Source organism: Odontesthes bonariensis, chromosome 11, assembly GCF_027942865.1.
Source record: "Odontesthes bonariensis isolate fOdoBon6 chromosome 11, fOdoBon6.hap1, whole genome shotgun sequence".
Taxonomy (NCBI): Eukaryota; Metazoa; Chordata; class Actinopteri; order Atheriniformes; family Atherinopsidae; genus Odontesthes; species Odontesthes bonariensis.
This window is the reverse complement of record NC_134516.1, coordinates 36,046,742-36,074,506: the sequence shown is the minus strand read 5'-3', so window position 1 is coordinate 36,074,506 and position 27,765 is coordinate 36,046,742. Positions and strand designations below refer to the sequence as shown.

Sequence of the window (27,765 nt, the reverse complement as noted above, 5' to 3'; positions counted from 1 at the left end):
CCACCTCCTTTCTAACCTTGTGTTTATGTTTATCTTCTCTTTATTTCTGTTTTTGTTACATTTATTTTGGTCAGTGCTGTGGCTGGGTAGCTTGGGGAAGTAGGTTTAGTAGTTGCATCCCTCAGGTGTGCTGTGTACTTGCTTGCTGTGTGAATAGCCCGAGTTGGCTCTTGTTGTGTAGTGTACAGCCCTTGAGTTGGCTACTACTAGTGTGTAGTGTACGGCCTTTGATGTGCCCCCTATTGGTGTGCAGTAAAATAGTATTTATTAGTGGGGTTAGGTGTACTACTGGGCATATTCCTCTGGGGGTCACCCACAGCCTGTGTTTCAACCATTAATACTTTTGGAAGCATGTTTTTTTTTTTTTTTTTTTTTTTTATCAATTTTTTATTTTATTTCTACAAAAGAATATAGACAGGCACATGTGAATTACAAAAATAGATTATAAGATATGCTTTCACATATGTGCCAATCCAAATGCATTTTTACAGACACATAGACAACTAAATAAAATGACAAAAATAAAACACAAAAACACAACCCCAAATAAAATCCACCCATCCCCTGGATCCAGAACTTCATATTTCAGTCACATCTTATATCTGTAATCCACGGAGGATTGATAAGAGTGAAAGCCAAGCCTCTATCGCTGACTCTTTAGCCCCGTGGACCCTAGCTGTCGACAACTCCAAATAAGTGATATCCATATATGTTAAAACCCAAACACGACGAGATAGTAAATGAGGAGGTTTCCAGCGTGTAGCGACTAGTTTTTTTGCGGCCGTAAGTCCAGCCAACAAAGCTTTTCTCTTGTCTAATGCTAAGCCTAACCTTGACAAATCATTAAAAATAAGTGTGGCGGGCGAACAGGGCAAACTGACATCAAACAGCTTAGAGAGGTTAGTGGCCACCATCTTCCAGAAATCAGCCACTGGGGTACACTCCCAAAACATGTGGAAATACGTGCCAACCACTTTGGAAGAACAGAGAGTACACACAGGATCATTAATAACCTTCATTAAATGAAGCTTCCTAGGAGTTAAATAAACCCTATGTATATAATTGTAATGTATTTGCTGGTGGTCAGGGTTTCTGGATGCCAAGCCCACACCAATCCACACTTTATCCCAGTCAAATGCAGGGTCCAGATCTGGAACATCTCTCCTCCACGTCGCGTCCAATGCCAGGGGACTGTAAAAGCATGCTTTAACAAAAACCAATAAAGTTTTGATACAAAGCCCCTCGTGCTCCCCACAGAGTGGAACAATGTATGAAGCGGATGTGGTGTGAGAGGGCCCTGTACAGGGACACCAATCTCTTTTAAAGCCGATCTCAGCTGCAAATAAAAGAAAAAGGAGGTGCGCGGGACATTATATTTTATACATATGCTTTGAAACGTAAACAATCCCTCCTCCCCATAAATATCACCAAGTGTACAAATATTATTTTTTTCCCAATCAGGAAAACAAATAGGATGACCACCAATCATCAATCTGTCATTTTTAAATATTGGAGAATGTGGGCCCCAAACAGGACATCCCACTAATTTCTCCACACTCCTCCATACCGACAACAAATACGAAATCAAAGGGCCAAATCTCAAACGACAGCAATGGAGTGATATATTAGAATGTAGAAAGTTAACGAAAGAGTATGGCGCTATTATCTGCTCCTCCATAGCTCGCCATGACACCCGAGCATCAAGTTGGAACCAGGTAAGGAGAGGTCTAAGTGTGAAGGCCCACCCATAAAACTTAAAGTTCGGGAGAGACAGGCCGCCGGCCTGCCTCTCTCGCTGCATTGTGGTAAGTTTAATGTGAGGTCGTTTGCCATGCCAAAGAAATTTAGTTATTGCTGACTGTAATTTGTTCCAATATTGAGGGGGCGGGGGAAGGGGGAGCATCGAGCTAACAAAGTTTACTCTGGGCAAAATATTCATTTTAATTATGGCTATCCTACCACGGAGTGAATTAGGCAGGTTAGACCACCTGTCCAGATCCGCCATCACTTTGTTAAGTGTATTACAAAAATTGTTATTAATTATCGTCTGTACAGAAGAAGAAATATCTATCCCCAAATAAATAAAGTTTTTAGTGATCGGAATAGATGCAGGGATGGGAACACTACACATAGCCTGATTTAAAGGTAGCAAAGCAGATTTCTGCCAATTTATCTTGAAACCTGAAAGCTTGCCATAATGTTCAAAAGTTGATAACACATGTGGAATACATTGCACCGGATTGTTCATATACAATAAAACATCATCAGCGTACAGTGATACGTGATGGTGTATTCCTCTAATAGAAATTGGAGAGATTGTGGGTGAGCTGCGGATAGCTTGTGCCAAAGGCTCGAGAGAAAGGGCGAACAACAGAGGACTGAGAGGGCAGCCTTGTCTTGAGCCTCTTGAAATAGCAAAGGGAGGAGAGCTAGTTTTACCTGTCAGCACTACAGCAGTCGGGTTACTGTACAGAACCTTGATCATATTAATAAATGACAAGCCAAACCCCATGAACTCGAGCACTGACCACAGAAAGGGCCACTCCAGGCGGTCAAAGGCCTTCATCGCATCAAGTGAAAGGACAGCAGCAGGAGACTTTAAGTTCTGAGCACCATCTATAACGTGAAGTAGTCTTCTAACATTATCCGTGGCAAGTCTAGACTTTATAAATCCTGTTTGGTCGCTATGAACCAAGTCCGTCATATGACCCTGGAGCCGCCGAGCCAGTATTTTCGCAAAAATTTTCAAATCTGCATTCAAAAGCGAGAGAGGCCTGTAGCTGGAGCACTCTACTGGATCCTTTCCCTTTTTGAGCAGCAGTGAGATTAATGCAGAATTAACATCCCTGGAAAAAGAACCCACTCTGATTGAATATTGGATCATATCCACTAACAGCGGGCCGATCAGGGGCCAAAAGGTGAGGTAGAATTCAGGTGGAATACCGTCCGGCCCTGGCGATTTACCTTTACGCATCTCCCTAACAGCTGCCTCACATTCCTGTAGTGTGATAGAGTCATCTAGCTTTGCAGAGTCATCGTTACTAAGGCGGGGTAGTTTAATGTTGTTTAAAAAATCATTGCAGACATTCTTGTCAAAATTACTTTCCGAATTATATAACTCTTGATAAAAGGAGGCAAAAGAAGCATTTACCTTTTTCGAGTCACATTGTATAATGCCATCTTTATCTTTAATGCAAAAAATATCAGCAAAGTGCTCATCCGTCCGAAGTTTCATTGCTAATAGATGACTGGGTTTCGAAGAGTTAAAATAGTAAGTTTGCCTTGTCTTGTGCATGAGAAATTCTGAGCGACGCTTCAGGAGAGCGTTGATCTCTTTTTTAGTCAGTTCCTTCTGTAAAGCTGTGTAAGCGCTAAAATTATGCTGCAAGGCAGCATCAAGGGTCGAATATTTTAATTCTAAAGCTTCCAATTTGGCTGCACGTTCCTTGTTTCGTGTTGAAGCATATAGAGTGGTGTAGCTCCTAATAAAGCCCTTCACCGCCTCCCAAAGTATCCTTGGATCCGAAACAGAGCCGACATTAAACCCTAAAAATTCGCTAAAATTGGTTTCAAACTGATCTCTAAAGGATTTATCTCGTAGTAAAGAAGAATTGAAACGCCACCTAGGGGCCTTAGTGGAAGACGGACGAACCGTAACTGAACAATATATTGGTTTGTGATCAGACCAGGTAACTGGAATATAATGTGCATTTTGAATGTTTTGAAATAAATCATTTGAGGCAAAGATAAAATCTAACCTCGAAAAGGATTTATGTCTCCCTGAGTAAAAAGAAAAATCTTTTAAAGAGGGGTTTAACATACGCCAAATATCGACCATGCCTGTGTCGGTTGCCCACTGGCGCAAAGCCTCAGATGAAAGACGTTGGTCCCTAGTCTCAAAGACACCTGTTCTGTCCATGCTGCTGTCCCACACCGCGTTAAAATCTGCACCTAGGACTAAATGAAATCCTGTGAGATCAAGCAAAGATTTAGTTAACAGTTCAAAAAAAGTGACATCAAATGCATTAGGTGCATAAGCAGAAATGAGTGCAATATTCTTCCCATCCATGCGAATCTTGGCAATGGCTATCCGACCCGCATCATCTGCCCAAGTGTCAATCAAATCAAATTTAAGTTTGCGTTTACACAGTACCGCTACCCCTTTGCATTTTGTAGCAGCAGATGATGTTGCAATAGAGTGATAAAACTTATTGGCTAATCGGCCCACATCTTTGCGCAGCAAATGTGATTCCTGAATCATAGCAAAGTCAATATTTTTCTTACGGAGAAATTCAAGTACAGTGGTTCTTTTATGTGGAATGTTAAGCCCCCTGGCATTGACTGAAATGAAATTGAGAGCTGTCATATACAGGGAAAAATAGTGACATAAAAGATGGAGTTGCCCCTACAGCAGAGAGAGAGAAGTCTGGATCCAGAAAAGAAAAACACCTCAAAACCAGAAAAGACACAAAAAAACATTGAAAATACCCAAAAGGGCAAAGGAAAGCGAGGAAGGTGAGGAAGCTAAAAACTATCAAACCTTCCTGATAATCCAAAACTGGATAAACTAACTCAAGAAACTAAGAGTTTCTGGCTACCCAGGTGTGGCAGCGGCACCATCAGCCATCAAAAGGCGAAACAGCAGTGTTAGCATTTTCACCAGCCTTAACACATCTGCCTTATAACAAAATAGCACACATTTAGTAGACCATAGCAACTCCGGACATGACCCCCCCCCCCCACACACACATATTGAACAAATAAACATGACTTGAGACCTGGGCATAGGAAAAAAAAAAAAAACCATAAATAAATAAATAACTAAGTAAATAAATAAATAATAATGCCTACCCGTTAATAATACGCGCATGATCTATAAATGATATAATAAAGCACAATGCTATAACAACAGCAACAGAGACAATAAAACAAAGGATAAAGTAGTGGACCCATGCTACGAGGTAGGTCATAGGTAGTGGTGTAATGACACGTCTCCAACTACCAGTGGTATAAACCCAAAAACTTTCATATAAATGACTGTCATCGTCTTACCCAAGTCACTCTGTAAGGTGCAAAAAATGGGGGGGTGTCCATTAAAGTGCAAGGCCTGGATCAGTTAAAGGTTTTTGATGCATTGCAAAGCCTTCTTAGGATCATCGAAACGATGCTTTGTCCCGTTCGGCGTTGTGAATGACAGCACAGCAGGATAGCCGATGCCAAACGGTATTTTGGCTGAGTGAAGCAGACGTTTACACTCCAGGAAGGAGTGTCGGCGCTCCTGTGTGGCCTTGGAGAAGTCTTGATAGAAGCTTATCCTCTGGCTCTGCCAGCGGACGTCTCCCATATCTCTCGCAAGTTGTCTCACCCGCTCCTTCTGCTGAAACCTCAGGAACCGCACGATGAAGGGCCTCGGCGGAGCTCCGGGCTTAGCTGGTAGTAGAGAGCGATGAGCACGCTCCAAGTCCAGGCCCCCTTCGAAGTCAGCATGAAGGATTTCGGGGAGAGTAGCCCTCAAAAACGATATGGCATCTTTTTCTTCAACGCGTTCCGGGAAACCATAAATACGTAGATTTACTCGCCTCTCTCGATCCTCGTACTCCGTTAGCTTGGCGTTCAGCTTTTCAACCTCAGAAGCCGTAGCCGGGGGCGAGTCACAACGCTGTCTCTCCACCTCCTCGAGCATATCCAGACGAGTCTCCGCACTACTTATCCTGGTCAGCATGTCGGCTAGCTTGCCCTCCATAGCCTCAACAGCCCTTCTCGTTTCCGACACATCCTTACGGATGTCAGCAAAGTGTGTGGCTTGATCATTCAGGATTTTCGTTTGGTCGTCTGATAGTTTCTGGAGTAGCGCGTGTATTTCGGCGGTAGAGATGGACTCATCCACGGCCTCCCGAGCTGGAGACACAGGAGAGGCCCGACCAGCTTTTGAGCCCGCGGTAGCCCTGGTGCTTAGCTGTTGTTGAGACGCATTTTCGTTTTTCCGGGAATTTGGCATATCGGTAGTGGGAGAGGCTTACAAACGGCAACTTGTGAAAAAAAATACTGTGAAAAATTGCAGATGGATATATGTTCACACAAAATATTAACCGACGGTGCCGCAGCCTCCAACCTAAGCAGCCATCTTGCTCGGCGCCATCACGTGACCCCCTTTTGGAAGCATGTTGTATATTTTATTCATTTGATTAATTTTTAATAAAATAAAGTAACTCTCCATTTTTCTCTTTTTTGAAACAGCGATTTAATAAAACAAATTATATTTATTTTGCACATCAGTCTCCTCCCTGTTGTTAATTCTATCATTGAATATCCCTACCTGTGTAGTACCCTTGGTGGGGTTACATTTGTCAAGGAAACCATCCGAGAGTCAAGGTAACAATATAAGGGTCAAGGTAACTATCAAAGAGTCAAGGAAACCATAAAAGAGTCAAGGTAACCATCCAAGAGTCAAGATAACTATCCGAGAATCAAGGAAACCATCCAAGAGTCAAGGAAACCATCTAAGAGTCAAGGAAACCATCAGAGAGTCAAGGGAACAATCCAAGAGTCAAGGAAACCATCCGAGAGTCAAGGAAACCATATAAGAGTCAAGGTAACCATCCAAGAGTCAAGGAAACCATCCAAGAGTAAAATAAACCATCTAAGAGTCAAGGAAACCATTTAAGAGTCAAGGAAACAATCCTAGAGTCAAGGAAACCATCTGAGAGTCAAGGAAACCATCCAAGAGTCAAGGAAACCATATAAAAGTCAAGGTAACCATCCAAGAGTCAAGGAAACCATATAAGAGTCAAGGAAACCATCAGAGAGTCAAGGAAACAATCCAAGAGTCAAGGAAACCATCCGAGAGTCAAGGAAACCATATAAGAGTCAAGGAAACCATCCGAGAGTCAAGGTAACCATCCAAGAGTCAAGGAAACCATCCAAGAGTAAAAGAAACCATCTAAGAGTCAAGGAAACCATATAAGAGTCAAGGAAACCATCCTAGAGTCAAGGAAACCATCCGAGAGTCAAGGAAACCATCCAAGAGTCAAGGAAACCATCCTAGAGTCAAGGAAACCATATAAGAGTCAAGGAAACCATCTGAGAGTCAAGGTAACCATCCAAGAGTCAAGGAAACCATCCAAGAGTCAAGGAAACCATCCAAGAGTCAAGGAAACCATCCGAGAGTCAAGGAAACAATCCGAGAGTCAAGGAAACCATCCAAGAGTCAAGGAAATCATCCGAGAGTCAAGGAAACCATATAAGGGTCAAGGTAACTATCCGAGAGTCAAGGAAACCATCCATGAGTCAAGGAAACCATCCGAGAGTCAAGGAAACCATATAAGAGTCAAGGAAACCATCCGAGAGTCAAGGTAACCATCCAAGAGTCAAGAAAACCATCCAAGAGTCAAGGAAATAATCCGAGAGTCAAGGAAACCATCCAAGAATCAAGGAAACCATCCGAGAGTCAAGGTAACCATCCAAGAGTCAAGGTAACCATATAAGGGTCAAGGTAACTATCAAAGAGTCAAGGAAATCATCCAAGAGTCAAGGAAACCATCCAAGAGTCAAGGAAACCATCCGAGAGTCAAGGAAACCATATAAGAGTCAAGGAAACCATCCGAGAGTCAAGGTAACCATCCAAGAGTCAAGGAAACCATCCGAGAGTCAAACAAACCATATAAGAGTCAAGGAAACCATAAAAAAGTCAAGGTAACTATCCAAGAGCCAAGGAAACCATAAAAAAAGTCAAGGTAACTATCCAAGAGCCAAGATAACTATCCAAGAGTCAAGGAAACCATCCAAGAGTCAAGGAAACCATCCAAGAGTCAAAGAAACCATCTGAGAGTCAAGGAAACCATCCAAGACTCAAGGAAACCAAATAAGTCAAGGAAACCATCCGAGAGTCAAGGTAACCATCCAAGAGTCAAGGAAACCATCCAAGAGTCAAGGAAACCATCCAAGAGTCTGGGAAACCATCCGAGAGTCAAGGAAACCATCCTAGAGTCAAGGAAACCATCCGAGAGTCAAGGAAACCATCCAAGAGTCAAGGAAATCATCCGAGAGTCAAGGAAACCATATAAGGGTCAAGGTAACTATCAAAGAGTCAAGGAAACCATCCATGAGTCAAGGAAACCATCCGAGAGTCATGAAAACAATATAAGAGTCAAGGAAACCATCCGAGAGTCAAGGTAACCATCCAAGAGTCAAGGAAACCATCCTAGAGTCAAGGAAACCATCCGAGAGTCAAGGAAACCACCCGAGAGTCAAGGAAACCATATAAGAGTCAAGGAAACCATCCGAGAGTCAAGGTAACCATCCAAGAGTTAAGGAAACCATCCAAGAGTCAAGGAAACCATCCGAGAGTCAAGGAAACCATCCTAGAGTCAAGGAAACCATCCAACAGTCAAGGAAACCATCCGAGAGTCAAGGTAACCATCCTAGAGTCAAGGAAACCATCCAAGAGTCAAGGAAACCATCCGAGAGTCAAGGTAACCATCCAAGAGTCAAGGAAACCATCCGAGAGTCAAGGAAACCATCCGAGAGTCAAGGAAACCATCCAAGAGGCATGGAAACAATCCGAGATTCAAGGAAACCATATAAGAGTCAAGGAAACCATCCGAGAGTCAAGGTAACCATCCAAGAGTCAAGGAAACCATCCAAGAGTCAAGGAAACCATCCAAGAGTCAAGGGAACCATCCGAGAGTCAAGGAAACCATCCTAGAGTCAAGGAAACCATCCGAGAGTCAAGGAAACCATCCGAGAGTCAAGGAAACCATCCGAGAGTCAAGGAAACCATATAAGAGTCAAGGAAACCATCCGAGAGTCAAGGAAACCATCCAAGATTCAAGGAAACCATCCAAGAGTAAAAAAAACCATCCAAGAGTCAAGGAAACCATCCGAGAGTCAAGGAAACCATCCGAGAGTCAAGGAAACCATCCGAGAGTCAAGGAAACCATCCAAGAGTCAAGGAAACCATCCGAGAGTCAAGGAAACCATCCAAGATTCAAGGAAACCATCCAAGAGTCAAAAAAAACCATCCAAGAGTCTAGGAAACCATCCAGAGTCATGGAAACCATAAAAGAGTCAAGGAAACCATATAAGAGTCAAGGAAACCATCCGAGAGTCAAGGTAACCATCCAAGAGTCAAGGAAACCATCCAAGAGTCAAGGAAACCATCCAAGAGTGAAGGAAACCATCCGAGAGTCAAGGTAACCATCCTAGAGTCAAGGAAACCATCCAAGAGTCAAGGAAACCATCCAAGAGTCTAGGAAACTATCCAAGAGTCAAGGAAACCATCCAAGAGTCTAGGAAACCATCCAAGAGTCATGGAAACCATCCGAGAGTCAAGGAAACCATATAAGAGTCAAGGAAACCATCCGAGAGTCAAGGTAACCATCCAAGAGTCAAGGAAACCATCCAAGAGTCAAGGAAACCATCCAAGAGTCAAGGGAACCATCCGAGAGTCAAGGAAACCATCCTAGAGTCAAGGAAACCATATAAGAGTCAAGGAAACCATCCGAGAGTCAAGGAAACCATCCTAGAGTCAAGGAAACCATCCAAGAGTCAAGGAAACCATCCTAGAGTCAAGGAAACCATCCGAGAGTCAAGGAAACCATCCGAGAGTCAAGGAAACCATCCGAGAGTCAAGGAAACCATATACGAGTCAAGGAAACCATCCGAGAGTCAAGGAAACCATCCAAGATTCAAGGAAACCATCCAAGAGTAAAAAAAACCATCCAAGAGTCAAGGAAACCATCCAAGAGTCATGGAAACCATCCGAGAGTCAAGGAAACCATATAAGAGTCAAGGAAACCATCCGAGAGTCAAGGTAACCATCCAAGAGTCAAGGAAACCATCCAAGAGTCAAGGAAACCATCCAAGAGTCAAGGGAACCATCCGAGAGTCAAGGAAACCATCCTAGAGTCAAGGAAACCATCCAAGAGTCAAGGAAACCATCCTAGAGTCAAGGAAACCATATAAGAGTCAAGGAAACCATCCGAGAGTCAAGGAAACCATCCTAGAGTCAAGGAAACCATCCAAGAGTCAAGAAACCATCCAAGAGTCAAGGAAACCATCCTAGAGTCAAGGAAACCATCCGAGAGTCAAGGAAACCATCCGAGAGTCAAGGAAACCATATAAGAGTCAAGGAAACCATCCGAGAGTCAAGGAAACCATCCAAGATTCAAGGAAACCATCCAAGAGTCAAAAAAACCATCCAAGAGTCAAGGAAACCATCCGAGAGTCAAGGAAACCATCCGAGAGTCAAGGAAACCATCCAAGAGTCAAGTAAACCATCAGAGAGTCAAGGAAACCATATAAGAGTCAAGGAAACCATCCGAGAGTCAAGGAAACCATCCAAGATTCAAGGAAACCATCCAAGAGTCAAAAAAACCATCCAAGAGTCAAGGAAACCATCCAAGAGTCATGAAAACCATCCGAGAGTCAAGGAAACCATATAAGAGTCAAGGAAACCATCCGAGAGTCAAGGTAACCATCCAAGAGTCAAGGAAACCATCCAAGAGTCAAGGAAACCATCCAAGAGTCAAGGGAACCATCCGAGAGTCAAGGAAACCATCCTAGAGTCAAGGAAACCATATAAGAGTCAAGGAAACCATCCGAGAGTCAAGGAAACCATCCTAGAGTCAAGGAAACCATCCAAGAGTCAAGAAACCATCCAAGAGTGAAGGAAACCATCCTAGAGTCAAGGAAACCATCCAAGAGTCAAGGAAACCATCCGAGAGTCAAGGAAACCATCAGAGAGTCAAGGAAACCATCCGAGAGTCAAGGAAACCATATAAGAGTCAAGGAAACCATCCGAGAGTCAAGGAAACCATCCAAGATTCAAGGAAACCATCCAAGAGTCAAAAAAACCATCCAAGAGTCAAGGAAACCATCCAAGAGTCATGGAAACCATCCGAGAGTCAAGGAAACCATATAAGAGTCAAGGAAACCATCCGAGAGTCAAGGTAACCATCCAAGAGTCAAGGAAACCATTAAAGAGTCAAGGAAACCATCCAAGAGTCAAGGGAACCATCCGAGAGTCAAGGAAACCATCCTAGAGTCAAGGAAACCATCCGAGAGTCAAGGAAACCATCCTAGAGTCAAGGAAACCATATAAGAGTCAAGGAAACCATCCGAGAGTCAAGGAAACCATCCTAGAGTCAAGGAAACCATCCAAGAGTCAAGAAACCATCCAAGAGTCAAGGAAACCATCCTAGAGTCAAGGAAACCATCCGAGAGTCAAGGAAACCATCCGAGAGTCAAGGAAACCATATAAGAGTCAAGGAAACCATCCGAGAGTCAAGGAAACCATCCAAGAGTCAAAGAAACCATCCAAGAGTCAAGGAAACCATCCGAGAGTCAAGGAAACCATCCAAGCAGGGGTGTTGCACCCGTGGGGGATGGGGGTGTTTCGACACCCCCACTTTTACAGCAAGATGATTTCCCCTTTTTGAATTTTCAATGACCAAATAAAGTTTTAACAAATCATAAAATGTGTTTTAAAGACCCTGTACCCTCTTTAGAATAATTCTATCCAGATTTCAGCAGTGTAACTATTGTAGTTTCCATACAGGATCTAGTTTAGGGTGATGAGAATACAAAAAAAAAAGCAGTAAAATGGCCCTATTCTTCATTTTTACAAATCAGAAAAAGGTTTCACAAATCCCAAACAAGGCTTTAATGAATCTATAGCCTCTTTAGAATAATTCCATCCAGATTTGAGCAGTCTAACTATTGTAGTTTCCATACAGGACCTAGTTTAGGGCGATCAAAATGCAGTGAAATGGCCTTTTATGCCCATCCATTTAATTTGCAAATCGGATGCCAACTTCAGCGTGGTGTCTATGGGCTCGATGTGGTGCTCATGTGCCCCCCCGTAACACCCCCACATTTAAAATCACTGCTCCACCCCTGCATCCAAGAGTCAAGGAAACCATCCGAGAGTCAAGGAAACCATATAAGGGTCAAGGTAACTATCAAAGAGTCAAGGAAACCATCAATGAGTCAAGGAAACCATCCGAGAGTCAAGGAAACCATATAAGAGTCAAGGAAACCATCCGAGAGTCAAGGAAACCATCCTAGAGTCAAGGAAACCATCCAAGAGTCAAGGAAACCATCCAAGAGTCAAGGAAACCATGCTAGAGTCAAGGAAACCATCCGAGAGTCAAGGAAACCATCCGAGAGTCAAGGAAACCATCCGAGAGTCAAGGAAACCATCCGAGAGTCAAGGAAACCATATAAGAGTCAAGGAAACCATCCGAGAGTCAAGGAAACCATCCAAGAGTCAAAGAAACCATCCAAGAGTCAAGGAAACCATCCGAGAGTCAAGGAAACCATCCTAGAGTCAAGGAAACCATCCGAGAGTCAAGGAAACCATCCAAGCAGGGGTGTTGCACCCGTGGGGGATGGGGGTGTTTCGACACCCCCACTTTTACAGCAAGATGATTTCCCCTTTTTGAATTTTCAATGACCAAATAAAGTTTTAACAAATCATAAAATGTGTTTTAAAGACCCTGTACCCTCTTTAGAATAATTCTATCCAGATTTCAGCAGTGTAACTATTGTAGTTTCCATACAGGACCTAGTTTAGGGCGATCATAATGCAGTGAAATGGCCCTTTATGCCCATCCATTTAATTTGCGAATCGGATGCCAACTTCAGCGTGGTGTCTATGGGCTCGATGTGGTGCTCATGTGCCCCCCCTGTAACACCCCCACATTTAAAATCACTGCTCCACCCCTGCATCCAAGAGTCAAGGAAACCATCCGAGAGTCAAGGAAACCATATAAGGGTCAAGGTAACTATCAAAGAGTCAAGGAAACCATCAATGAGTCAAGGAAACCATCCAAGAGTCATGGAAACCATCCGAGAGTCAAGGAAACCATATAAGAGTCAAGGAAACCATCCGAGAGTCAAGGTAACCATCCAAGAGTCAAGGAAACCATCCAAGAGTCAAGGAAACCATCCAAGAGTCAAGGGAACCATCCGAGAGTCAAGGAAACCATCCTAGAGTCAAGGAAACCATCCGAGAGTCAAGGAAACCATATAAGAGTCAAGGAAACCATCCGAGAGTCAAGGAAACCATCCGAGAGTCAAGGAAACCATCCAAGAGTCAAGGAAACCATCCGAGAGTCAAGAAAACCATCCGAGAGTCAAGGAAACCATCAGAGAGTCAAGGAAACCATCCGAGAGTCAAGGAAACCATATAAGAGTCAAGGAAACCATCCGAGAGTCAAGGAAACCATATAAGAGTCAAGGAAACCATCCGAGAGTCAAGGAAACCATCCAAGAGTCAAGGAAACCATCCAAGAGTCAAAGAAACCATCCAAGAGTCAAGGAAACCATCCGAGAGTCAAGGAAACCATCCTAGAGTCAAGGAAACCATCCGAGAGTCAAGGAAACCATCCAAGCAGGGGTGTTGCACCCGTGGGGGATGGGGGTGTTTCGACACCCCCTCTTTTACAGCAAGATGATTTCCCCTTTTTGAATTTTCAATGACCAAATAAAGTTTTAACAAATCATAAAATGTGTTTTAAAGACCCTGTACCCTTTTAGAATAATTCTATCCAGATTTCAGCAGTGTAACTATTGTAGTTTCCATACAGGATCTAGTTTAGGGTGATGAGAATACAAAAAAAAAGCAGTAAAATGGCCCTGTTCTGCATTTTTACAAATCAGAAAAAGGTTTCACAAATCCCAAACAAGTCTTTAATGAATCTATAGCCTCTTTAGAATAATTCCATCCAGATTTGAGCAGTCTAACTATTGTAGTTTCCATACAGGACCTAGTTTAGGGCGATCAAAATGCAGTGAAATGGCCCTTTATGCCCATCCATTTAATTTGCGAATCGGATACCAACTTCAGCGTGGTGTCTATGGGCTCGATGTGGTGCTCATGTGCCCCCCCGTAACACCCCCACATTTAAAATCACTGCTCCACCCCTGCATCCAAGAGTCAAGGAAACCATATAAGGGTCAAGGTAACTATCAAAGAGTCAAGGAAACCATCAATGAGTCAAGGAAACCATCCGAGAGTCAAGGAAACCATATGAGTCAAGGAAACCATCCGAGAGTCAAGGAAACCATCCTAGAGTCAAGGAAACCATCCAAGAGTCAAGGAAACCATCCAAGAGTCAAGGAAACCATCCTAGAGTCAAGGAAACCATCCGAGAGTCAAGGAAACCATCCGAGAGTCAAGGAAACCATCCGAGAGTCAAGGAAACCATATAAGAGTCAAGGAAACCATATAAGAGTCAAGGAAACCATCCGAGAGTCAAGGAAACCATATAAGAGTCAAGGAAACCATCCGAGAGTCAAGGAAACCATCCAAGAGTCAAGGAAACCATCCAAGAGTCAAAGAAACCATCCAAGAGTCAAGGAAACCATCCGAGAGTCAAGGAAACCATCCTAGAGTCAAGGAAACCATCCGAGAGTCAAGGAAACCATCCAAGCAGGGGTGTTGCACCCGTGGGGGATGGGGGTGTTTCGACACCCCCACTTTTACAGCAAGATGATTTCCCCTTTTTGAATTTTCAATGACCAAATAAAGTTTTAACAAATCATAAAATGTGTTTTAAAGACCCTGTACCCTCTTTAGAATAATTCTATCCAGATTTCAGCAATGTAACTATTGTAGTTTCCATACAGGATCTAGTTTAGGGTGATGAAAATACAAAAAAAAAAGCAGTAAAATGGCCCTGTTCTGCATTTTTACAAATCAGAAAAAGGTTTCACAAATCCCAAACAAGGCTTTAATGAATCTATAGCCTCTTTAGAATAATTCCATCCAGATTTGAGCAGTCTAACTATTGTAGTTTCCATACAGGACCTAGTTTAGGGCGATCAAAATGCAGTGAAATGGCCCTTTATGCCCATCCATTTAATTTGCGAATCGGATGCCAACTTCAGCGTGGTGTCTATGGGCTCGATGTGGTGCTCATGTGCCCCCCCTGTAACACCCCCACATTTAAAATCACTGCTCCACCCCTGCATCCAAGAGTCAAGGAAACCATCCGAGAGTCAAGGAAACCATATAAGGGTCAAGGTAACTATCAAAGAGTCAAGGAAACCATCAATGAGTCAAGGAAACCATCCGAGAGTCAAGGAAACCATATAAGAGTCAAGGAAACCATCCGAGAGTCAAGGTAACCATCCAAGAGTCAAGGAAACCATCCGAGAGTCAAGGAAACCATCCGAGAGTCAAGGTAACCATCCAAGAGTTCAGTAAACCATCCGAGAGTCAAGGAAACCATCCAAGAGTCAAGGAAACCATCCAAGAGTCAAGGAAACCATCCAAGAGTCAAGGAAACCATCCGAGAGTCAAGGAAACCATCCAAGAGTCAAGGAAACCATCCATGAATCAAGGAAACCATCCAAGACTCAAGGAAACCATCAAAGAGTCAAGGACACCATCCAGGAGTCAAGGTAGCCATACACAAACCATTCAGGCTAGACTCCAAGGTCAAGCTCCATCACTTTCTGATCTCAACATCTTTGACATTTTTAATTATATGACATAACATAATTGACTGATATAAAGACATTTTTATTTTTAAAGACATTTTTAAAAAAAAGACAAACTGAAATTCACCAACATGCATGTTGTTGTGAAAACGTCCTTTGGACTGCTGACAGAACAGGAGCCTTCAGCTCTGTGTTGACACACTGAAAAAAAACACCATAACTCCAGTGAAACATGGAGGGGGCTCGGCTGCTTTGCTTTATCTGGCACGGGGGAACCTATGACGTCTAAAGACTACCAAGGCATCCCGGTACGCTTTTGTGGTAACACTGAAACACACTGAAATAAGCGAAGCGTTCTGAACCAACCCGTACCGGACTGCATAGTGGAAACGGGGCTTAAGAGCAGAACTTAAACAGAAGGTGTTGAAAAGGACGGAAATGAATGACCATGTCTGATAATCAGATTTATTCTTGCTTTGCACTTCGAGGGCACAGAGACTGCCTAAAGGCCTCGGAATGCTTCTCCGTCGCTATCCTTCAATCCGACTCCGTGGTCATGCAGAGGCTTTAAACCTTTCGAAGTTCTCCGTAGGGATGTCGGATGCGCAAGGCAGTTCACCTCCCGATCAGTAGGCGTCGCTACGTTAAACGACCCAATCTGGCGACGTCTATGGTGAAAGTGGTTGATTGATTGTTCACCTTCCGGCTCCGTTCCACTCCTCACAGTGAACGATGGCGACCGAGAGAGAAAGACTGTTGTTGGAGTTGGAGCTTGTTGAAATTGAAACGCAAAGAATTCTGACCAAATGTTGACCGGCACACAGTAAACTCTTTCAAAAATGGCGGTGTTGTTGTTCTGAGAGGTAGGAGCTAAACGGGAAAAGTGATTCCGGAAATTATGTTGTTAGCTGACCAATCACAGCCCTTGCGGTCTCCGCGAGTCTCCGTCGCCTCGACGGATAGATAGGAATGTTGGCCGCCGACGTCCATAAATCAGGCTAAATACCAGAGTTCGCGTTAACCGACAATTGTCTGTCATTGACGGATTTTTTTCAGCTATGACGGAAATTTGAAGGCCGTTCGTCATTTTGACGGATTTGACCATTACCATTACCAATAATAAAAAAAATAACAATAAAACACACAATTGAAATCATAGGCAAGTTATGACATTTTTCTTACTCTTCATAAGTTTCATTGCCGTCACCAACTTTCAATCTGAGCCGCAGCTTTGGTGTTCAGTGGGCCGATACATTGTAGCCAGCTGCGCAAGGGTGTTCTGATAGCTGCCCGTCTGTAACTTTGACAGATGATGAATTATAAAAGCAGCCTACCGGTAACCTCACACCCAACCTGGTGGTGGCGAGCTCGTGCATATAAATTAGCAATTTATTAGCGATTGATTAGCTGTCATCACGTTCAGAGGCTTTTGCCGGCTTCTTATCGTTTCATTGGGAGACATGTTTCCCGACTTCAGAGCTTTGGCTGAAGTGGCGCTGGTCATTCCAGTCTCCAGCGTCGCAGCTGAGCGTGGGTTCAGCCTTCAGAATAAAATTAAAACCTCAATGAAAAGTCGTCTGTCGGAGGCAAGGACGCAAAATTTAATGACAATCGCCTCGGCAGCAGTCTCAATTGATGCGTTCGATTACACACAAGCGAGCTCCCTATTCAAATCAATGCGGGCCAGAAGGAAGGTTTGAGCTACAACAGGTCAATTCCAGATTACCACTGCAACCATTCTAAGTGGACTGTTCATATTTCACTTCAATTGTTCTAAGTGGACTGTTCGTATTTTCACTACAATTTTCTTCGTTCGGCTACGTTGTAAAATAACATGTTCATATGCCCAACAGCCGCAATGTTTTTAGCAGCGAAAAAAACGAGTTCACAAGTGACCGAACGTCAATCTCTGAAGAAATGCATAAATAAAAAAAATATTAGATAATACACACTTGTTCTGTTAATTATTTTTTAAATGAAAATAAGTCAATAAAACACGAGTTATTATAAGCATTAGGATATAGCCCAGTGTTTCCCACACATAGACTAATTCGTGGCGGTGCGCCACAGATTCAACACCGGCCGCCACATATTGCGTTTCGTTATTATTATTTTTTTAACGCTATTTAAAAAAATACTCGTATTCGTTCAGCTGTATTTCCTTGCTGCTCTCCCTCCGTCTCTCTGTCCCTCGCGTCTCTCTCGCATAGCCTACACACACACACAACCCCTCCTCTCCGCGCTTCCCTGGAAGCTTGCTAGCTTCAGCGTCGCGTTAGATTAGCTCTATAGCTCTGGCTCAACCGAAAGAAGACAGCTGGCGAAATTCACGAAAGGTTGGTATCACGTGCACCTTTATAAAATCACACATTAAAAAGTCCTATAAAATATTTTATATTTTGAATACAATGTTGTCCCGTCCCGTCCCATTGCAAACACGCGATTACGCCTTCTTTATAAAGTTAACTAGTCGAAAGTTTGTCGTAAAAAAAAATAATAATAATGTAGTTGGGTTGTCGAGGTCTAAACACTAGCAGCTGTGAATCAAATAAAGTAGTTTTTTTAAACTCTTACACTGAATGTTTGCTGCTTCAATCCAGATGAGTATTGAAAAATATTTGCCGCGATTGACAGAGAGACGTGCGTGTTGAGGATGAGGACCATCCTAAACCGGAGGTATCAGTCTGAAACAGCTGAACAGTCCGACCAATGTAATTAGCTATGTTATTAATTTGTTTACAATGCAGATGTGAAAATCTGCAGATAAGCCGCAACTGTGTCACCCACCGTGACACAGGTGTCACACATCCTTACGTCCCCCATAATTTTCCTTGATGGAGAAATTATCCAGGTTCTTAAGTCCCAATGTGACATATATGTCACATTACAGATCTCTGACAGTGGGGGGGTGGTATTCTGGAAAAAAAATTCTGAAATGGGTTCTATGTGGTCTATTTAGTCTGTCTTATAACCCCTTTAATTTTCATTTAAGTAGAAATGGGTCTGTGCTCTTATGGGTTAATACAATAAAGTTCTGTGTGACCAATTATTAACGAAGGAATTATTTTGAAGAATTTTTATTTTTTTACCCCCCCCCCCCCCCGTGGCCCACCACCACACATTGCCTTCACATCTGTGGGAAACACTGTAGCCTGTATATGTATATTAGCCTACCATTTAAAAGCCTGTATATTACCATTTAAAATAAAATGACGGATAATAATGGACAATGACGGAATTTTTACGATCCTGTCCGTCAAACTGACGGACAGTGAAAAAGTCTAGCGCAACCACTGCTTAATACCAGTGTTCGAATTATCCACCGGGCTTCGGGGGGGTCGGACTTTTTGCGGATCAATTGATGACGTCACCCCCCCCCCCAAAAAAAAAAAATCATGATAATATCATGATATGCAAACACAACAATACGTTATCATTTGCAAACTCCCTGCTAGAGCCTCAGATGAATCAAGTGACCACGTTCGCGGGAAGATCACATCAAAACACTCGTCTCCGTAAACTCCGTGTTGCCAGATTGGGCTGTTTTGGATGACCGTCTGCGGGTAAAAATGGGTATTGGGCGAGTTTTTCTGTATCTGTATATGGCTCTATGGCCATAGAAATAAATAGAATTCAGTTTAGACTGGTTTAGTTTAGATTTAGTGCCTCCAGGCGGGGTTTGAGCATGTTTGGAAATCATCTGGCAACCCTGCAAAATCCGCGCTGCGCAGGTGTATTCAGCTCAACTCTGCACGCAGCATTGTCAAGTTCAACCACCTAGCCAAAGTTTGTCTCACACACGTTGCTGCAGCAGGACGTTGCTAACTTTCCAGTTAGCAACAAGCACAGCAGCAGAACCAACACATGCAGAATAATACATAAATATTAAACCTAGCAACAACCCAACTTCAAACAGCTGTATGGCTTACCAAAAGCCCACTAGCAAACTAGCAACTAGCCTACATTATGTAGTGCCCATGAGACGCAATCAAGAAATGTCAATCAGCAAAGTGAACCCAATGACGCATACAGAATCAAGCTATAAATTATCAGACTACAACTGCCAAATTCAACATAGCTTGTAATGTCCGCTGTAAACAGTGTGCGCTTTTCTTGAGATTAAAAAGTGCTATCAGACAGCCCCGTGGTGCTAGTAGTCATGGTATACTGCTAGCTGCTACATGAAATGGCTTCAAACACAGTCAAAATTATGATTAATCCTATATTTGTCACGGCGGACATATGGTAAGGAATCCCATTTTCCCTACCTCTTTGTGGGCATGCTATCCTTTTTGCCTCCTTGCTAGACACAGCTATCCTTGCTTCTTGCTTGGTGGAGTCACACTATCCATTTCCCCTTTTCTTACTTAGTTAAATGCTATTATTCCAATTGTGCTTTAAACACATGATAAGCCTTGTACTTTATTTTCTGACATCAAGTATGTTGGTTGGTGTATTCTGGATTAGAGCAGTCCGCCTCTGTCTTTGAACTGAGACTACTTGTGCATGTTGACTCGATGGAATTCCTCTGATGTAGTCCTAGGCTAACTTTTTTCTCATGGGAGAAAGGGAAGGGCGGTCACCTGTCTTGAGTGTTTGTAAGTTCAGTGCTTTAAAGTTGAAATAATATTAGTCTGATTTGTTAGTTTCATTTAACAAATCACGGGAAACCTCCACCTTGACACCTTAATTCCACGCGCTCGCATCTCAAACATCATTTTAATGGGCATCAAAACCATGCATCTCAGTGCTGCCGATGAGGCTATGCGCGAGCTGCCTGCGAACATGCGAAACGCCCGCTGGTGGTACAGTCCATTGAAGGGGTGTTCCAAAACGCATTTTATTTGGTTATTCATAGTACACACTGAAAAATACTAAGTAACAAGACATTTTCAACACCTGATTTTAATAATAGATACATTTTTTCAGTACCCCCCAAAAGTGTAATTTAGTCCCATTTGGGAGGTATCAAGTCTCAATCGGGGGGGTCAGACCCCCCCGGTACCCCCCGTAATTCGAACACTGCTTAATACTCATCTGCTGCTCTAAAAACTAAAAACAGAACATTTTTGGACAGCAAAGCGAGCTGGAAACACAGACGCTGACATCAGATTATTTTTATAAAAGCAGCCGTGTAGCTGGAGGAAAGGATGGCATCATGAAGCGAAAGGGAAGTGTTTTATCTGTGAACCGAGCAGAGGAAAAGATGGGTTCTAACGATGAGAAGAGTCACCTGCTGCTGGACTCTTCTCATCAGCCGAATGCTTAAAGTGTCTCTTCAGTAATTGGAGAAAAAGAAATGCAGGTGGATGTTTTCATTTTTAATAACTCAATTAAAGATTGCAGCAGTTCTATCGTGCGATTCTGTTTGAACCTTGAAAGCGGATTAGTTCTCTCCTGCTGGGATTGGATTTGGAATAGAAGGCCTGAGCATGAGGCAACACTGCCATCTATTCCTGCCTGGGATGTGCTGCACAGGTACACATCTGTATTCCGGGCGTGCTCCGTCCGTTTAGTTTGGGTCTTTTCAAAGCAACACTTTTCACTGCACGATGGTGTCCCATACAAAAACTAAGTGTATTCCTCATGCTTCTAAAGGAGCGAGAGGTTAATCCGCCCCACCACCATCAGAGGAGCTCAGGATCTGCCGCATGCTGCACAGTTCAAAGTCTTTCTGTGTAACAACGAGATCCAACCAGAGATGTTCTCGATTGAAATAAAGATGAAAGCCTGCCTCCATTTCTGAATCATCAAAATAAAAGAAAAAACTTCCATTCCTTGGTTATCATCAGCAGGCATCACTGCCGATTAGCCAAATGAAACCTGATGTAAATGAGCCGATACTGATCAGAGGTCAGAGCTCTGACGCAGCAGCCAGAACAACTTCTCCCTCTGAATGTCCTTAAGCAAAGTGAGAGCACGGCCATGTTTATACCTCAGGGTTTTATTGCCGTAACAGCCCAGATCTCCGATTCCCAGATCATCCACCATCATCAGGACGAAATTGGGCTTGTTGTTTTCCTGGAGAAGCACATAGCTGACCTCCATAAGCAGCAGCAGCACCGGCAGCGGCAGCGGCAGCGGGGAGGGCTTCATGGTGTCGTGCAGACTCTAAAGAAGACACAAGTACAGCTGCCGCTAGCATCTGCAAACTGAGTCCTGTGCTGACCGTGTGAGGTCAGGTTAACTCATTCAAGGTGACTGTAGTGACTATTTGTCTACGAAAATAATAGAAAAAACTGTGTTCCACAGTCATGGGCGTCATTTGGGTATATGGCAGCTGCCACACCTTGTCTCCAGGGGAAAATGTAAATGTTCGTTTTTTCTTTTTAAATTAATTTATGGAATTAGTCTGTGTCAATTTGTATTGATTATTCTATTATTTAATACATATAAATGAACTACAAATGAAATTCTGAACAACACAATCAATTTATCTAAGTATCATCTTCCCCAACACTTGTATCCCCTTTTGAAATGTGGTATCTCCCAGCGCCCCCCTCCCTCCCACGAGATGACGAAACCTGGAGGTCAAAGCTGATGTTATTAGCGGGATTTGTTGTTTGCTAATTAATGTAAAATATGAAAAGAAAGTAGAAAATTTTATTTATTGATTGATTTATTTATCACCAAAAAAAGGGCAGGTGATGATGGGTCCAATGTTGCCCCAGCGGCGGAGGAAGGAGGACCAGGTAGTGAAGACGGGATTCAGGCTGTTAACGAGGCTGTCCACTTCAGCACCTCCGCCGCTAATGCTAATGCTAACAGGGAGACGGAGACGAGTCCATTGTTATGTTAGCGGCTATGTGAGTGAGACTGCCTTTGCACACAGATAAGCTACATAGCAGACTTTTGTGGTGATTATTTGCTGGGCATGTATATTTACTGATTGATACTGTAGTCATGTGACTATAGTGACCTTGCCATACCTTAGCTTGGGCTGAATTGACGCCGCTGTCCACAGTTACTTTGGTTTATTCTGCTGTTGAAGCCCTTCTGTCTATCAGTTCACGTCTGTGATTCATTTTGAATTCATTATGATTAGAGCGTTTATTGGATAGGAAGCAAATGTAATGGTGTGTCTGCCAATGCGTCAGGATCAATCAACGTAAAAGGTTCCATGAGGTATGATCTATACGCGCTAAATCCAATTTAAGGGTCGATTCCCGGCCGGTTCTCCCCGTGTATGCGTGGCTTCTCTCCGGCTTCCTCCCACCATCCAAAAAGCATGCATGTTGGGTTAACTGGTGATCCATTGTGTGTCGCCCAATGACAGCCCCCTCGCGACCCTACAGTTGGATAAAGCGGGTATAGAAAAATGGATGGAAGGGGGTGGAGCCTCACACGATCACATGCATTGGACATGTCCCTCTTTAGGTAGCTTTTGGACATCAGTCTTCCACACGCTATCAGAGACCCTCCATCACCAAATTGAGCCCAATCCCTTGACCGGTATTTTTGGTAATGCTCCAGATTTGAATCTCCCTAAAACTATCCACAACTTTCTGGCCTTTGCCTCTTTATTTGCTCGACTTTTTAGCGATTTATTAGCTACTTTTTAGCTATTTATTAGCTCGACGAGCTATCGCACTTAAGTGGAAGGATCCAGCTCCTCCTTCCTATTCACATTGGCTCAAAGACATGATGTCCTGTACGATTATTGAGAAGATCAGACACACTATTCGGGGATCTGAGAATAAATTTTACAAAATATGGTGCCCCACAACAATAATATCTGAGTACGCCCCCCCTCCCACATCTTCAGAATTTAAAAAAAAATGTATTTACTTTTTTCTACTGTCTTGTTTCTTTGTTATTGTTCACCTATATGACACATATTTACATTTTCTAAATATGGTTGGTGATAATTTTTATTTGTAGTTGTGTGTGTCTGTCCATTTTTGGGCAGGGTTATGTGTTATGTCATGGGTGGATGTTGTCCAGAAAATAAAAAATAATCTTGTTTTGTCAATTTTTGTTAATAAAAATGGACGAGTTAACTTGTTATTATCGCGTTAACTTGTTAATTATTTAACGCCAATAAATATTTTATCGCTCATTAACGCAGGTTTTATTTTTTTATTTAAAAAACAATTTTTTTTGGGGGGGCTTTTGTGCCTTTAATGGATAGGAAAGTTCAGAGAGACAGGAAGCAGGGGGCAGAGAGAGGGGGAACGACACGCAGCACAGGGCCGTCCGATACGGGGCTCAAACCAGCTGCAGCGAGGACTATAGCCTCTTGTACATGGGCCGCCCGCTCAACCCACTACACCATAGACCACCCCTGTTTTATTATTTTTTTTTCATTATTGTTAGTCTGTTGCTCACAGGCTTTTATTTTGTAAAAGTCTGCTGCTGTCTGCTGCAGAACAGGAAAAGAAAGTAATCGCCGGATCCACCAAACATGGAGAAGGGTACGGAACTTTTACTCGGCCATTTTCATTTTAAAGTTCTTCCAGACGGCGGAGTCGACAGAACCAAAGTCATCTGTAAACACTGCCAAGTTGAATTGTCTTCTCAGCGTAGTAGTTCCAGTCTAAAATATCACTTAAAGGCAAAACACACAACTGATAGCAGCAAGTCATTCAAGGAAACAGACAGTGGAGCGAGGCTTCTACATAAAAACTACAGAAAGATGCTGATGTTAAAAGTGTGTTTGCACAATAAATGTTATGGCACTTTCATTCATATAGCAGCACATTTAAAATAAAACTAAATGCTAAAAGCTATACACTACTTTTGGATTAATTTTGGGATTTTGCGTACAAATGCGACTAATCGTGATTAATCAGGGAAATCGTGTGATTAATTAGATTAAAATTGTAATCGTTGCCCAGCCCTAAGAAAGACCTTTGAACGTGACACCAGTTAACCTGATATGTATGTTTTTGGATGGTGGGAGGAAGCTGGAGGACCCGGGGAGAACCTGCAGGAATTAGAACGTAAAATAACTGTATTGTTTCTCCTAAATAAACAAGTTACAGCTCAGATATGTATTTTGCACCTCATGTCAGAAAGTGAGTGCTGGTCCTGGGAGTGAGTCCAGCCTAGGGTTGCCAACCGTCCCTTGAAAAACGGAATCGTACCGTATTTAGAAACAACAGCACCTGTCCCGTATTGAGCTAAAAAGGGACGCACTTTGTCCCGTATTACTGTGAGAGTCTAAAAATAGTCAGTATCATGCCAATAGAAATGAATAACGGGGCTTTAAATGAAAATGTACGGTAAACTTGTTCCCAGGCCCTGTCCTGCTCTGTGACCATTGAGCTGAAAGCATTGTCACACCCGAGAATACGTTGTCAGCTCATTGGTCGAGGAGGTACTGTTGCTCGCGGAAAAGATGGCGGAAGACAACAAGGCAGCACGCATGGGTGACAGTAAGCAGACACTGCTTTAAGCAGTGATGGACAAAGTACTCAACTCCAGTACTTGAGTTAAAGTAATGAAATAAGTCCCAGGCACTCAAAAGTAGAACAGGAAGAAGGTATTAAATAAATTTAATGATGGCTAATGATTAGCCAAAGTCATTAAAGGCTTTTTATTTAATACCTTCTTCCTGTTCTACTTTTGAGTGCCTGGGACTTATTTCTTTTCTGATCGTGGATTTCCCTACCCCAAGAGCACCACTTTGGACGGTTTGTGATACACCTGAGCGCCGGGTTGACTTCTCTCTTTACTTGAGTTAAAGTATTGATACTCATGGTCAAATCTTACTCAACTACAAGTTCAAAATTTTACTCAAGTTAAAATACTGAAGAACTTACTTTTAAAAATTCAAAAGTACGAAGTACGTTTTCTAATATCAGTACTGTTTTATTTGTATTTTTAAGTTTTTAAAAAAAACTTTTTTTTATTTGAATATTTGTATTGTTTTATGAATGCTTTTACAGAACCATGTAACTCTCTGAAACCACTTAATGTAGACTTTTTGCACCACTCTGCTACAAAATAACAACAACACGGCAGCTCTGAGCTAACAGTGCAATAGTACGCGTTCATTCATTCATTGGTCTTAACGTATCGGTGAAATAAAGACAGATAATAAACGGATATAAACGGATCTACAGTGATCTAAATATCTTCCGAAGGACGTCGACTTTCACCAAACTGTTATCGGTGAGTAGATGAATGTATTTTACGCCAGAAATAAGGTCCAGGTTTAAAAAAAATAAAATAATTAACTTCTCCTTTAAGAAAGATACTTATACGGCTGCACAGTCCCTGTTCCATGTATAATGTCTGAATTGTAAACTCTCTTAGAACTTCCCATGAAAGGTCCATTATAGTATTGCTATTTTTGCTTGTTTTATTTCTGCTTATCTATTTATTTCTGTATTTATTTATTTATTTTAATTTTTTTTATTATTATTATTACTTGTCTTTTGTCTCTTTCCATGTGTTGTTGACTTTATGTCACTTTATTTTTACTTGCCTCTGTTGTCATGTATGTTCTCTGTTCTGTGTCTATTTGAAAATGAATAAAATATTGATTAAAAAAAGAAAAAAAAGAAAGGTACTTATTTTATTCAGTTAATTTTGGTATTTTGTACTAAAGTGAATTGCTGGATAATAATTTGTTTCACGTGTGTTCATGTCACTCAAAAAATATGCATCTAATTCAATTCAGGTTCGAGTCAAATAGTTTAAAAAATATTTTCACTCATAAAAAAAAGGGGCTAAACAATTCACCAAGCCAGGAAGGGGGAAGGAAATCGGGTCGGCCGGTGTTATGCCGAAAGGTGTATGCCTGCTGAGAAATGCATCCCCTGCTTGTCCCCTGCTTTAAAGAGAGTCTGGAATGGAATAACTTCATTAGAATTTGTTTACCCGATTAAATTAACAGATGTGAATTTCAACAAGTCCAAAATTGTCTCTAAAATTAAATTAAAATAGTCAAATTTCATAGTTCTAGGTTCATTTTTGGATTATTGTATCTGGGCTACACTGAGTAAAGATTGATATTCATAGAAAATGTCTCCAACCGGCTTTCTGGCTTACTTCAAAAGTGATAGTCACGGCCCTTACTTTGGAATATGTGTACAATAATATAATAATAGGTGAAAGAGATGCTCTAAACTGTACAATTGTGGGATTATCATAAGTGTACTGTACATGTATTCATCATCTACATGAAGAAAAAAGATAAACGAATGAAAAACCATTGTCAGCTCAATATCATCACTGTAACTTTATTGGAAAAATGTAATAATCCACACGCCTGAAACTGTTTACGCGCGCTCCCGCGAATGGGGGATGCATTTCTCGGCAGGCATGCACTTCTCGGCACAACACCTGCCCTTATGAGGTGTCCCTTTTTTTTTTTTCAGGGAGTTGGCAAACCTAGTCCAGCCTGACTCCAGTGTCAGGAGAACCAGTTTAAACCGAGGCTTGAGTGGTTCCTCCACACTTCAAACAATAAAATAAAAAAAAAATAAAATGAAACCTGCTTCCATTGGAGACTCTTCTTGTTTGTGACAAGCCTCAGTCCTCATGATAAAGGCTCCAGAGCAAACGGAAGCAGGAGAAGCAGGAAGTAGCAGAACGGAGCAGGAAACGCTTCTGTGTAAAGCTTTCAGGTTAAAACTCTTCCTTTAACTCACCAACGAGTCCTCCTCTGGTGTGCAGGAGTCGGTGTTTGCCCCTGCTGAGCCGGGATCCGCCGACTGTATTCACGCTCGGCCGAATAACCTTCGAACAGACCTGCGCTTCCGGTTTGGAGTTTCAAAATAAAACCGCACAGACGCGTCAGAGATGGAACAGAAAAAAACATCCGAGTCTCAGATTACAGGACAGAGATGGGTTTTAATGTCCACCTGAAGGCAGGTATGAAAACTAAGTACATTTTATTTCGATAGCACCTCACAGATAAAATAAAACTAAATTAAAATAAAACACCAAATTAAATAATTAAAAGCTTTTCTGTGTGAAAATGTCTTCAGCTGAGTTTTAAAAGAGTCAATGGAGTCAGTACAGCAAATTATGATATTTGATTCTCCATTTTGATAATAGATGCTAAAACATCTGTAAAATCAGCCAAGAAGACTCCTGCAACGTCGATAAATCCAAATCCAATTGTAGTGACCATTTGTCCATTAAAAGAAAAATTAAACTTAAACCAAACACAATCAAAAGGCCACTGATGCACCATGGGGGATGTGGTTTAACGCAGGCAAAAGAAGATGAATATCCAAAATGAATTCTTGCGTTTTCTGACGATTTATTTCAAAACAATAAAACAAACAAAAGAACAAAGAAAACCAAACATTGGCCCACCCAGGTGCATGCTGGGACTCCAGGTGCCCAGTGTGACCCAATTAC

The 27,765-nt window shown here is 42.2% G+C and overlaps 1 protein-coding gene across 1 annotated transcript in view; it reads right to left on the bottom strand.

Moving 5' to 3' along the window:
- Positions 1–27,136, bottom strand: part of sts (steroid sulfatase (microsomal), isozyme S) — a 42,367-nt gene extending 15,231 nt beyond the window's left edge. Inside the window, exons 1-2 of the mRNA XM_075478102.1 lie at positions 27,048–27,136; positions 21,383–21,558 (exon numbers count right to left, since the gene is read on the bottom strand). Coding sequence (XP_075334217.1) covers positions 21,383–21,543 — 161 coding nt within the window. The 5' untranslated portion in view covers positions 21,544–21,558; positions 27,048–27,136. The remainder of the gene's footprint in view (positions 1–21,382; positions 21,559–27,047) is intronic.
- Positions 27,137–27,765: the final 629 nt, after the last annotated feature.